Here is a 14,285-nt window from a genome sequence, read left to right on the forward strand (position 1 = left end):
TCTTTTCATTCTTTTTTTCATGTCACTCGTATTGTCCCACATTTACTGTTAGTGTTATTTTTTACCCGCCTTCTTTATTAATTTTAACATTGTATTGTCATGCATTATTTTCACCCGTTTACTGCTAGTTTTTCTTTCGGCCTTTTTCGCCCTCTTTTTATTGTCATTTTTTCTGTCATGTCTGTCTTCTCTTCATACATCGATGAACTGCCATGCTGTTCTGCGCGTGGCCACGGCAGTGACCATTACATTTGCTTTTTACCCGGAATAGTCTTGCAGTTTCATTTGTCTTGCCGTACATTGTACTTGTGACTCACTGCAGTTTGTTTCTGGTGTTGGAGTTGTTGTTAGCCTACTCTCTTTTTTTTTTCTGTGTGTGTGCGTGTGTACCGAGGGCTCCTGTAAGGATTGATTAGAAACTTGTTATTATTGCTGATGTCCTATTTTATATTCTGTCGTGTTGCCACCACCCTTCTCTGAGTAGCATATTGCAAAGTTCTTGTACTATGGCTGTTCTTTTCTTTTCCTCTTTTTTAACTGCTTTTTTTTTCTTTTTTAGAGGTCTGGTTGGAATTCCTTTTTACCCTCACCCCTACCAGTTTCTCTTGAATGTTGCCTCCTCCTCGCTCAGGGGACAAGTGCTTCACGCTTGTCAGCAAAATGCCACACCTCCAGGGTTTTTTTAAGGCGGCCCTAAGGTGGTGGGGAAGGGAACTTTCCTTCCCCTTTCTATTTTTATTATTTTTTATTTTCCCCCCCTTGGGAACACCTGCGTCCACATTAGGGGATCGCCTTTTTAAATTGTCATCGATTCTCTCTCCTTTTTTATTTTTTCTTTCCTTGTCTCTTCCTCCTCCCTCCCCTCCCACAGTTATTTGCACTCATGCTTTACGCTACTTATGTACCTTGCGCACGCTTTATAAAAGCTGCGTGTTTCAAATGCTGTAGCACACAATCAGCTGCCAAGAAATCACTTTTGGTGTGTGTGTGCGTGCGTGCGTGCAGGCGGGCGCGCGCACGTGTGTGTGTGTGTGTGTGTGTGTGTGTGTGTGTGTGTGTGTGTGTGTGTGTGTGTGTGTGTGTGTGTGTGTGTGTGTGTGTGTGTGTGTGTGTGTGTGTGTGTGTGTGTGTGTGTGTGTGTGTGTGTGTGTGCGTGCGAGAGAGAGAGAGAGAGAGATAATCGACAAGGGAAGGGAAATGAGGGGCTCGCTATGATATACATATGACGGCAGCCAACGGCCACCGAAACATTCGGGAAAGTTTCTATTTGTTTAATTTTTTGGTGTTAATCAATGCAATAAAAGGTAAATAGGGCAATTATTTTAAAAAGAATTCATTAGAAAGCAGAAGAAAAAACAACCACATGCCGCCGGTGGGATCTGAACCCGTGACCTCCAAATTTCGCATCCGGTGCTCTACCAACATAGCTACGGCGACGGCTGTCCAATCTGCTTTTGGAGATTTTTATGTCTAATTAATTGTATGAACTATTAATCTCCCTTTGGCGAACACCACGAATAAAAAAATTCCCCTGTGCTCCTTGGTTTCGGTGCATGTTGCTTCCATGCACATATACCCAAGTGCATATGCACGCAAACGCACATGCGCAGGGACACGTATGCACGCATACGCACATGCATGCACGCAGGCACGCGCACACACACAGGGAATCATACTTATTTTGCAAGAACGCTGTAGTTTTTTTTTTTGTTAAAAAAAATCGTGTATCGAATTGCGTAGAAAACGTCGATCGATTTTGCGATTTCTCAAAATGGCTAGTTTGGATACGTGCAGAATGTAAAATAAAATTTTGAGGCCCCTGATAATTTTTTCAGTAATTGTATGCAAACTTTTCGGTAGGAAATAGTGCAAAAATATTTTTTGGTTCCTATAATTTTGCACCGAAAAAACTGCAAACATTGCTGAATAAGTAAGGCATTCCATTAAGGGCAGTTTTTAGAACTATAATTGGACAAGGAGCAAGAACCTGAGGCTGAAATTTTTTCCTTGTGTTAATTCGCACTTTTTACTATCGTCGGATGAAATTTGTGCTTCTAGAACGGGCAAATGATTTTTAGTTGGGCATTGAAATCATCTAGAATCTGAAAAATTCGAAGAAAGGTCAAATTCGGCGGCGATTTAAAAAAATATCCTCTCTGATTTTCTTTAAAATTGGACCAGAACACCTTCAGTACCTGGTAATTCTAGGTAAAGAAAAAGTGTTGCATTATATTGTTTTATATATAGAATTAAAGCCCTAATGAAGACCATATTTCGTTCAATTACCATTACTTGATATTGTCTGTTAACAAGAGCAACGGTTATGAATTCAACTTCGAACAGAGCGCATGTGGTTGCGGTTTAGTCAGCTCAATCACAAAGTCTCAGAAAATACCTCGTAAACATCGTTTTGCTCTTCAGACCACTTTTATTCACGGTCACTATCAATATTTTATCATAATCTCTCCAAGTTTCCCTGACACCAGTAAAGACAAATATTCCGTCCTTCCTAACTTGAATCTTCTACTGTTATTTTATGCTTTAGCTATCGTGAGTATTCTCAAGTTATATTTTTAATGAATTTTATGCGACCACCCATTGCCCATAAAAACTATTATTTGTGAGTTTTAAGATGGCAAACTTTCTCAAATGTAGATGTCAGTCCCTTCATGTGAAAAGGTTTTTTTTCTCTCTAGGATGCTCGGAAACCGCTTTATGCCCACAGGTGCTATGCAACGATCTCATTTTTTACTAACACACATTAAAGACCTTGAGTTTGACTTTCACTCCCACAAGTGTCCTCAATCCAGCTATAGGCTGCGTTTGCGGCTCACACGCCCTATAGACTTTTGTCCCTTATTGTACTGTCTGCGCATTCTGACGGACACCGAGTAACCATGCATATACTGGATGTTTCACCTCAAGACATTACACAATTTTTAAAAATAGTCCCTTTGAGCTTGAAGAGCGCCTTTTTCGACATAGCATTGTGAGCGGTGAAGTAAAGTCAGAATATGGCTAAGACGTGCTAACACTAGCAGGCTTGTTAACTAATATGGAATTGTTAACTTTTAACTGTAACCGTTGGGCTCCTTAATTATTGAAAGGCCTGTAGCCCACCGTAAGTAATATCCATATCAGCTATTAGAATTTCGAAAACACGGTCACTCTCGTTGCTGTGGCCTTACAAATCTTGACTATTTTTACGAGTTACATATACTGGAGAGTTTGCTTTGCCTGCAAGCTTCTCGAAAGCACGTGTATTTCGGTTCGATGTACCCAAAATTTGTTAGGCCACAGCGCCAAGAGTAAACGCGTTTTTGAAACTCTGAAAACTGATATGGTTGTTACTTGTATGGTGGGCTATACGTCTCTCAATAATTAAGGAGCCTAAACCAGCCTGCTATTGTTAGCGTGTCTTAGCTGTATTCTGATGTACTACGCCGCTGACAATGCTATGACGAAAAAAGCTCTCTTCTTAATCAAAAAACCTTTATTGCTATATACTTCAGAAATTCTTGTTCCCGGATTCAGAATCACGTATCGAAGAAGAGGGCCGCACGAATGAAAACAGCGATTTATTTTCGACGTGTGTGTATATATATATCAAATATAGATGAGTTAAGCCAACAGTCCCCGAGACCAAGGTGCGTTGGGGAATGTTTCTATTTATTTTTTAATTTGTAGAGCCAATCAATGGGAGAACAATGCTTCGACTAATCTGTTGCTTAAAGAAAATTACTTATCGAGCAGCAAAAAAAAAAAAAACAGCCCATGCTGCCGGTGGGGATGATCCGAACACACGACCTCCGAATATCGCGTCCGGTGGTCTACCAACTGAGCTTCGGCGATGGCTGTCCAATCTGCTGCTTTCGTGGGTATTTATGTTTTGCGTGTAAGCGAACCTTGAGAGTGTTCACGAGCGCCACCCTCGTCCATAGCGGCAGACATAGCACGCCCTGTAATACCGCGAGTGTGACATGGATCATTATCTAACAGCAAGAGCAGAAACTGAGCGAGAACCCTCTTATGCTACCTATGGCATCAAGACTGCCAGAACTGAGACCCTCGTTAAGCTACTAGCAGACAAGGCAACAAGGCAAATGAAATGAGGGGCTCGTTTGACAAACAGAAGAAGGAAGCCAACAGTCCCCGAAACCAAGGTGCCATAGGTGCATATACAGTATATACAGCGGGTTCAAAATTAGACTTTACTGGTTGAAAAAAAAGTGAAGTGCCGTACGCTTGTGCCGCTTTTGCACCTTGGTAATTTGGCCAGGCGGACACAAATTGGGATAATAATTGTCTCCATAAATTCAGTTAATAACTGAAATTCATTAATTACTTTTTATTGGCTCAAGTTATCGTGCATGTATATATTGAGAACTTGGGGGCAGTTGCTTTCGAGGGCTATTCCATTTTGTACCATTTTAGTAACGCGCCTGTGTCCCGAGATGCACACGTCTATAATTTTGTCCCAGTTTGTCTAATTGCGAATGTGAGACAGCGGCACTCAGCGTGAAGCACCTCCCTCGTGTGACGCAGCTGTTGCGTATGGCACGCCTCCTTGCAAGAGTGTGCAGCGAGCGGCATCGCGTCTTTCTACTGGCTGTAAAAGTGATCGCTTAAGGAAATAGTTCTCCCTTATCGCCGACCCAAAAGTCCATTGCTTTCTATCACCGAGAAGGAAAACGCTGGCCCAGAACAAAAAGTCATACGCAATCCGCTCGCTGCACACTCTTGCAAGGCGGCGTGCCTTACACAACAGCTGCGTCACACGAGGGATGTGCTTCAAGCTGATAGCCACTGTCTCGCATGCGCAATTAGGCGAACTGGGGCAAAATCTTAGACGTGCGAATCTCAGGACACAGGCGCGTTACTAAAATGGTACAAAATGGAATAGCCCTCGAAAGAAACTGCCCCCAAGTTCTCAATATATACATGCACGCTAACTTCAGCCAATAAAAAGTTAATTAATTTTAGTAAATTACTGAATTTATGGGGACAATTATTATCCCAATTTGTGTCCGCCTGGCCGCATTACCAGTGTGCAAAAGCAGCATCAACATACGGCGTTTCACATTTAAAAAAAAATCAGTAATGTCTAATTTTGAACACGCTGTATATATAGTATGGTGCCATCGAATTTTGTGATTGCTGCTGCGAGAAAAACGTTTTCAGGAGAGGCACGTAACGCCGAATACCTACGCTGCGCTGATAACTGCTTACTGCAGAAAAGCACGGCTGAACCTAGAACCTACCGGCGCACGTCTTGTCATCTATGGTCCGAGTGCCCCTAGCGGGAGGACGCGGCGACTGCGACGCTGCATCATCGGCTACCGTGGCCGTCGACGGGCTAGGCACGGCCTGAGCATCTGCCCGCTGTCGCTCCCGTCGTTTACTGGCGCAGGATGCTTTCATCCGATGGGGATGCCCTGACCACCCTTTGTTGGCTGCAAAGATGATTCAGCTTCCCAGCCAGACGCGTCGCAGCTTTCTAGATCGGCGCGGAGGATTTCGATGAAGCTTCACTGTACAGCTGAAAGCCCATCTCTGCACTAATCGCGCATACGCAGTTCTTGGTTCATGGTAAGGCGTGAATAACGGCTGGGACTTGGCTCTGTGGACTTTTGCGCAGCGGCAGTTGCCGCTAGCCACGTCGTTAATCGGCTGGTTCAGCGCTTGCCCTCGATTAGCCAAAAGTCGGCGACACTCGTGCCTCTGAATGTTCGCTAGGAGGATCAGGGCAGGAATATTTCTTCTAGAGAAAAAAAAAGCTGTTTAACGGCGGTCTCCGCACGAAAATCATGCAGCCCAGTCCTATAGAAACCGTTTCAGGGGAGATGTAAAAAAAAAACACCTCTATTAATAGGAATAAATTAAATTCTGTCCGGTTCCAAGGTAAGGCAATACGCAAACACAACGTAATCTGCGGGCTGGCTTGTTAAGCGGTATTCACGCGGAGAATCCTGCTGAAGCATTCCTACGGGCAGCGGGGAGCCGAACAGGCGAACAGCCTGCGGACAGCAACGAGACGATTCAGATACCGCTGCTGTCGTACCACAAGGCACGAGCTGTAAAGTCTCCAGCCAAGCGAAGAAAGTGCCCTAGCAGTGCAGACACCCCTCGCAGAGGCGGAAGTGGTTTGTATGTGCCATGTAAAATCTTTCCGCACTTTTGGGGTGGGTGATGTCATTGTGCTGTCGCTCGAAGGCATATCGTTTCTGTCACGTGATGCGTTCTCGCAGCATAATAGCGATGGATTCTTCCCCCATATGATTAGCTTGGGGTACCAAGGAAAGGGAAGCATAGTCGGACGTGGCACTAATATAGAGTGACGACCCGAGGAAATTTGCTGAGATTAGATGGCCATGGTTGCAATGGACATAATGTGGCCTGCTTTGCACTTTGCTGGCTCTATACTTGTATATAATTTTTTTCTGCATCGAAATTAAATGTTAGATGGGTATGCATATTCTTGAAACTGTCATAAACAACATTATTTCATTCGTTATCATGTTTCATCGTGCGGAATTATTAACTGAAACCTGCATACTGTCTTTTTTTTTCAGACACCAAGGACGGCAGTCAGACAGAAGAGAGAGAAGGCAGCCAAAGCTGGCATGAAGAGCATTTCTAGCTACTTCGCTAAAAAGTGAAAGGCGCTGACTTTCCACTTGAGTAAGCGTATGCGTTCAGGAAGCATATGCGTTCAGCCACAGAGGTGACCGACAACTCTGGGTAGCCCAATCTTGCCAGTTGTACCGGCTGGTTAACATACACGTTGTGTCTCTGAAAACATCAGAAGCCCACTACGTCTACAAATTTTTGCAGTTATCCTTTTGACAAGCTTTCGAGTGCAGGTATATTTATTCTGGTCACAAGTGCGTGACAAAATGTAAGTAGTGTTAATCATCAGAAGTTCACTACGTCTACAATTTTTTGCAGTTATCCTTTTGACAAGCTTTCGATTGCAGATATATTTATTTTGTTCACAAGTGCGTGACGAACTGTAAGTAGTGCATATAACCAGAAGCCCACTACGTCTACATTTTTTTGCGGTTATCCTTTTGACAAGCTTTCGAGCGTAGACTTATGTATTTTGGTCACAAGTGCCTGATGAACTGTGAGTATTGTAAATAAATCTATTGCTTGAACAGTTGGCTCTGCTTTGTAACATGCTGCCATGTTAATTGCAACACGACGAGATGAGGGGTAGTGGATTTAGTCGACTGCAGAGTTCAGAGTTTAGACCAAGGGAGTTCCACCAATTTATTCTTCCACAAGTTTAGCATTGCAAGGCTGTCGTGAGTGAAGCAGCTTTCATCCCTTCTGAAAAAATTGGCAGTGGCTTGGCTCAGCTATCCCAGGATATACGTTGCGAAAGTTAAGGCATTATTTTTATTATTACGAATTATTTTTGCGAGCCAATAAGTTCCTGGAGTATCTTCACTAGTGGTCAAGAAATAACAATCTGAAAGTGAATTCTGATTAGACAAAGGCCGTTTTATTCCGAACAAGAAACATAACTGTTCACGCCAACTTTACCCTATCACTAGGAGGCAAAAAAATTGCAATCGTGCCAAACATAAAATGCTTAGGAGTAATCATGCTTGGAAACAACTAAATCGCTTCAACAGTCTTATTTGCCAACATAGGGACACACTTCCGTCTCAAGTAAAGGGCTTTATATATCAAGCATTTTTTCTCCCATCACTGATATACTGTCTCACAGTTTGGGGAACAACGACCCAGTACAACATATCCAAACTAATAACAGCACAAAAGCGGGCAATTAGACTAAGCAAACGTATCGTGGCCTACCCACACACATCCATACTTCATTAAATTTGGCATTCTAGAGATCCCTTCTTTGTTTCCTTTCAGATTGCTATCGATGTGCAAAACTGCGGTTATCACTAATAATGAAACTACTCGCTCGCTTCTAAAAATATCTCGCTATTCAATGGGGTATGTTACCCACTCTTGTTTCCTTGGTCATTGCCTCTTTGTTGCACCAAATACGGTATGCAATCATTGTCTTTTATTCTTTCAAAATACCTGAATATTATAGAAAATAACATATCGCTAAGAGATATCACAGTGAAAAGCCTAAAAACCATTTTGTACCTTTTTGAAGACGTTTAGCTTGAACTTGCTCTGAACAGTAAATAAGATTACAACTCTGGTAAATTCTGCTTATGTTGTACACATGGATAATGGGATGCGTTTGTTTTGAGTATTTATATTGCTTTTTGTTTTGATTGTAATGCTAAATGTTGAAATGCTGTGTTTAATTCATGTTGATACTTTAGTTTTTGTTTCAACTGCCTCACCTGTAGCTGTCTTGTGAAAACTGAGGCAATATGCTGCCTCGGCAATGTGGATGTAGGGTGACTCTCAAGCTGCATTCAAGCAGCTTTTTTCCCTCCGTCCTCTCTCTCCCAGTGATACCTGTACCACTAAGAGCGAGAAATAAACTTAAACTTCAAATTGTGCTAAGCAGGCCGTGGTTCATTCCTTGCTAGTCATTTATTTTCCGTGTTACTATTTTGCACTAGTACTGCTTCCACTGGGCTGGTCCAGAATGATAATGCATTCGTCATAACTACCTCGTGTGCTAGGTCACTTGCTATGCAGCTGCCTGTGTATATTTCGGTGGCAACCGCCGTTTCATTCAACCTCGAGCGTATTTTTAACATTGCTGACTAAAACCTATATTCTTGCTTTAACTTATGTGCTGCAAGTTTTTCTTCACTCACTAATATGAAGGTGTGCCGCTACATCGATCAAGCTGGTTAGTCACTGGCTCGCCATCAAGCTTCAAACAGTAATGATTTCACTGTTTGCAGTAAGTGCCATTCAGGTATGTCCGCTATGGGCGCCATGCTGGACCCGAAAAAAAAACTTTTGAAAGCTCCAAACAGCTCCCACAAAGAAAAATCGGTAAATGTCCTGCCCCAGCAGGGCCAGCAGTGGTTTATGGTACTTGAATTATGAAACATCACGCACACAAATACGGCAACGGCACGCAAGAAAGGACAGGGCAAACAGGAGTGCATGTTTGACAAAGCGAAGTGCTCTTGTTTGTCCTGTCCTGTCCTTGTTTCTTGTGCTCCGTATTTTCGTGCGCGATGTTCCATAATGTGTTACCAACTGGCGCAGCGTTCCATGTTAATGGTCCGTGCAAATGTTGAGAGACCTCCCCCATGCATACTGCTGGGATGTTTCCACCACAGGTTTCACGGCTAGGGCTTCTTTATTTAGTTATTTATTGATACTGCAACCCTTTGGGGTTGGGATTTTAGCAGGGAGGGAAAAAAAAAGTTTCACAATACAGGAAAACACAAATAACAATGGTACAAGTTTAAGCTCTGTTCCCAGCATCAACAATTAGGTATATTATTTGAACGCGATAGTGGAAAAAATAAATAAATGGAATATAGAATAAAATATCTATCTGACAAATGCAGCAACATGAACTAGGCAATATTGGGCGAACGATGTCAGTGATGGTTGCAACACTTCATTGTTATTCAGGCTCTAATAGGTGGTGGAAGTAAGGAGTATTTAAACATATGGGCACAAACATGACTTAAACTTAGCTGATGTCGGTGTCGGCTAGCATATTCAGATGAAAATTGATCTGGCTCTAATTTCTCTCTGCTGCTGTTAACCGTACCTTCTGGAGGTGAAACTCTCGGCCTTTCCGCACCCGACACCAACTTGTGCTCAAGCACCGTTCTGGCCTTGTAGGGCGACGAGTCGCGGTACATCACCAGCAGTAGTTTAAGATCACAATAGATACGAGCAGTGCAGCAGACATCAGCATGACTACGCTCTTCGTAAAAGCTGCGCCCTATTCTCCTGACCTCAGTTCCAGTGTCCTCCTTGCTTCAACAGCCCGACCAGCGGATGTGATGTGGAGGATCAGTTTGCAAGAATGCGCGGTAAATATGAATAAGCCCAAGAAAACTTTACAGTTCCTTCACATGTGATGGCTCGGGAGCGTCAAGCACCGCTTCCTCTTCCTTTTTCGATGGACGTAGCCCCTAGGCATCGAGGATGTGATCGAACTTATCTAGGTTTTTCTCAAAGAACGAGCATGCCGTCAGTTCCAGCTCCAACTGCTGGTACGAATCGCATGAGTCAAGCTTAAAGAAAGTCTTCCCTCCCATTAACTGGGCTCTTATCACGTCCAGCCGTGGCAACGAGATTGTTCTCTACGTCAGTGAATTTGTTAATCATGGTGAGCTTGAAATCTCCACAAATTCTTACCCTACCAGCGCCCATCACTGACACTATTGGTGCAGCCCACTCAGCGCACTGGAATTATCAAGTCACTTTGAAACCTCATCAGTTCCTGTGAGACCAAATCTACAAATTGTACACTACAGAAAATGGGTTTAGCCCATTCCGGCTTACTGATATTCGCCGTTGCGTCCTCATTTTTTCAAGTCCTTGAGTAACACTTCCTGGAACTTGCCGACTCAAAGGTTAGGTCTTCGACATAGTTGGCCTGCCCGGTAGCTGCGACGCGACGCGTGTAATGCACGATGCCTGCGACTGGAGAGGGACAATTGCTAGCGTTGATGGTCGGTAGATGAGTTATGTATGCTAGGGCAAATACGGTAACGCATTGCCGTTGCTACCGTTGTCAGGCTTGCCTAGCCACATTTGCTGTACGGTAGCAGTTGTCTTTTGTTCACCGTACGGCGAAGCTAAAACTCGTTATTTAGCATACCGGAAACGTACCAGCGGATACGTCGACCAGTTTTACGTACGCATGTGGCACACTTACCCAGCCACGCACTCGTAACTGCGCCTATGTCTCCAGTATCCTAAATCTCTCTAGTAACTGGCCTGTTAGTGCCAGTCAACAGGCTTGTGCACTTTCCACTTAGGTCCATTTAATATCACTACCGAATGCTGCGATGTAGAAGAATGCTCTCATGTTCCACTAAGTTGTTTTCTGCGCGTGTTGCATACAATGTAATTCACAGACAACCGAGACACAGAAAAGCCTCAGCCACGTCTACAACAACACGTCTATGAGACATCAACAAATGGAGAAACCATTTGGACGTGTTCAGAAGCTCTAGATGTTTAAAGATAACTACAAAACCTTTATGTTCAGTGCGTCTGTCAGCCTCAAACCAGCAATACCAGTACTGCCGCGGAGCAACGACCTTGTCTAAATTTTTTTCCCCTTATTTTTCAGCAGACCCTTCAAGTGTGCTATATATTCAAGAGACGCTACTCGCAGGCTGCGTTGCGCCTCAGTACAGACATGGCACGAGACGGTTGTGTTATATAAACATTTTAATGTATAAATACGGATATCTACACTAGAAATAGGACATGGTGAAGGAACAGCACTAAGTACGGGACAGGAGACAAACATGGAAACACAAACACGGGCGCAGCGCCCGTGTTTATGCTTCCATGTTTGTCTCCTGTCCCGTACTTAGCGCTGCTCCTTCACCATGCAATACCAACTAGCCCGTCAACTCGCTCTTCTAAATATGATTAACAGAACATGAAATGGTATGGACAAGAACTCTATCAATGAACGCTGCTGCTGTCACCCTAAAGGCGCCACTCGAGCAATGGAAAAAGAACTGAAAATGAGAAGTTAACAGGCCATACCTTTGCACATGAGACCGAATGATCCGCCAAAGATATAGAGCATGAAAATAAAGAAAAAAAGGAAGACACCGCGTGTGCAGAGGGAACGCCTCCCTGTTGCGTTTCCCTCCTCTGTGCAGGCATGAAACAATAGAGAGGAGGATGTTTCGTTGCAATGTCCCCTCCCATCACCGGATCCAAAACTGTGCTTTATGCATATAGGAACTGTTTGATATGACGTATGTTGCGCATCTCTGCCTTCACGAAACTATAGCCCACTTTTCTCATCCTCTGAAGTAAAGACAACAGAGACATTGTGCTCCCCAGCCAAAGGAAGAGGAAGAAGCAGTACTTCATTTTGTTTATACTGTGTCTAAGCAAAACAACAAAAGCACAGGAAAGCACTGTGTAAAAACAGTGATGCAAAGCAGTTCGATGCGGGGTAAGTCGTTTGATCAACTAGCAGCTGCTGTTACCAAAAATGCCTCAGCAGGCCACTTTACAGTGCCTGGGGCTGAATGTGTCTTCTACAATAGCACACATTCTTTTTGCTAGCAAAACAATTAGCCAGTTAAATTGTCCACCAACATTAATATTGAAGCTGTAGCATGAGCAATGCGACATAAGACTGTCCAATACCCCAAAAAGATTGCAGAAAATTTGGACCACAACAGATGTATTCTGCCAACGTGTACAGGCAAGACATCTAATACGTAACCTTGAGACTCATTTTTAATCTTCGCAGTTTTAATGCCTGCTCTACAACTTCACCTGCCTTTTGAATATCCTTGTAGTCCGCTTACTGGCACCAAGGCTTTCACATATTTACTATTATACATCGACTGAGAACATTTCTGGATAAAACAACTGTTCACACAAAGAAAATAAACAGCAATGGTGGAAATGATTTTTTTTCTCATACTACCCATGAAAATAGACCTGTACAAGAGGTAAGAAGCAGATGACGCGTAAGCAAGCATCTAAGGATGTAAAAGGGGCATGTTTAAATACAGGTTGTTATTTTCATAGTGCAAGGAGGCATTAGGGCTGGTTGGAGCACTTCATTTCATTTATCCTACCCTCAAGGCTCGAGGGCATTGAAGAGGGGAGTGGTTGTATACAGGGGTTTAGTACAAGGCGTTTGATTTCTAATTATACAATGATAGCTAAGGCGGAACAAAAACGCTGATGGTCGATGATGGAGGCTGTACTTCCGGGAAGGTGGTTCCAGTCCTTTGCTGTTCGTGGAAGGAAAGACTCAGCTGCGCATTTTGTTTTAAAGAAAGGAATGCCGATTTTATGCACATGATCAACTCGTGATGAAACATATGATGGAGGAAGTATAAGATCGCGGTGCAGTCTGGGGTTATGATACATTATTTTACGCATTAGGCAAAGGCGAGCGTGCTTTCGACGGCTAGCAAGAGATGGTAACTGTAATGTATTCTTCGTAGAGGTTACGCTAGCGGTACGGTTATAGTTCTGAAGGATGAAACGTGCCGAGTTATTCTGAATTAATTCGAGGGAACTGATCAAGTTTTCCGTGAAGGGATCCCAAATGGACGCAGCATATTCCAACTTACTACGAACGACAGATTTATAGAGGAGAAATTTCAAGGAAGTGGGGGTAGAGAGAAAGTTACGGCGAAGGTAGCCAAGGGCACGGTTGGTGTTGTTAATCATTGAATTGATGTGAAAAGACCAAGTTAGATCACTTGCTATGTGAACACCTAAATAGCGGTATGAAGACACTTGTTCTAGTTCGATGTTATCTAGATGATAAGAGGTGGGGTGTATAGAAATGCGTGACACACGTAGTACTTTACATTTGGTTTTGTTTAGTTCCATTGACCACGTATTACACCACTCAAGAATTCCATTAATATCTTTTTGCAAAAGAAGAGAGTCGTTAGGGTCGTTAATTTCACGAAATATTACACAGTCATCTGCAAATAAATGAATGTGGGAGGTAATTAACGGAAATAGGAAGGTTATTAATATATATCAGGCACAAAAGGGGCCCAAGGGCAGACCCCTGTGGGACCCCAGAATGCACGGAAGTGAATGGAGAACAAATGTTATTAGCCATTACAAACTGTGTTCTATTACAAAGGAAATATTCTAACCATGCTAAAACATTTGGGAGAAGATTTAGCTTGCTAAGTTTAAAAAGAAGTAGTTTGTGACTAACCTTCTCGAAAGCCTTGGAGAAGTCTAGAAAGATACAGTCCGCGCATGAAGGACAATCCAGAATAGCGTGAGGTTTGTGCGTGAAGGTAAGTAACTGCGTCTCGCACGAGAATGATTTGCGAAAGCCGTGTTGAGCGTCAGTGAAGAAGGAGTTAGATTCGAGAAAGGTAACTAAGTTAGTGTATAGGATGTGCTCAAAAATTTTGCATGGTATGCTGGTTAGTGATATTGGGCGGTAATTAAGAGGGGAATTAGTACTACCTGACTTGTGCAACGGAACCACCTTCCCGATCGTCCAGTCCGCTGGAAGCACCGACGTCTCAAGTGACTGCTGGAAAATTTTGGAAAGGATGATTGAGGAATAAAGTTTAGTACTCTTCAAGAACTTCGCGTTAATTAAATCTGTTCCAGGGCTTGTATAGGTCTTAAGATTTTCTATTAATTTTTCTATTCCTAGGGGCTCGATG

The 14,285-nt window shown here is 43.2% G+C and overlaps 1 protein-coding gene across 25 annotated transcripts in view; it reads left to right on the top strand.

Moving 5' to 3' along the window:
• LOC144114734 (uncharacterized) overlaps positions 1-14,285 on the top strand; it is a 391,960-nt gene that overhangs the window by 115,116 nt on the left and 262,559 nt on the right. For 4 of the 25 annotated variants that reach the window (XM_077648645.1, XM_077648648.1, XM_077648652.1 and 1 more), the window contains one exon: positions 6,573-8,492. The exons of the other annotated variants lie outside the window; for them this stretch is intronic. In XM_077648645.1, the coding sequence (XP_077504771.1) occupies positions 6,573-6,640 (68 nt within the window). In that variant the 3' untranslated portion in view covers positions 6,641-8,492. Of the gene's footprint in view, positions 1-6,572; positions 8,493-14,285 lie in introns of those variants that run through there. 25 annotated transcript variants of the gene reach the window in all.

Source organism: Amblyomma americanum, chromosome 1 (assembly GCF_052857255.1).
Source record: "Amblyomma americanum isolate KBUSLIRL-KWMA chromosome 1, ASM5285725v1, whole genome shotgun sequence".
Taxonomy (NCBI): Eukaryota; Metazoa; Arthropoda; class Arachnida; order Ixodida; family Ixodidae; genus Amblyomma; species Amblyomma americanum.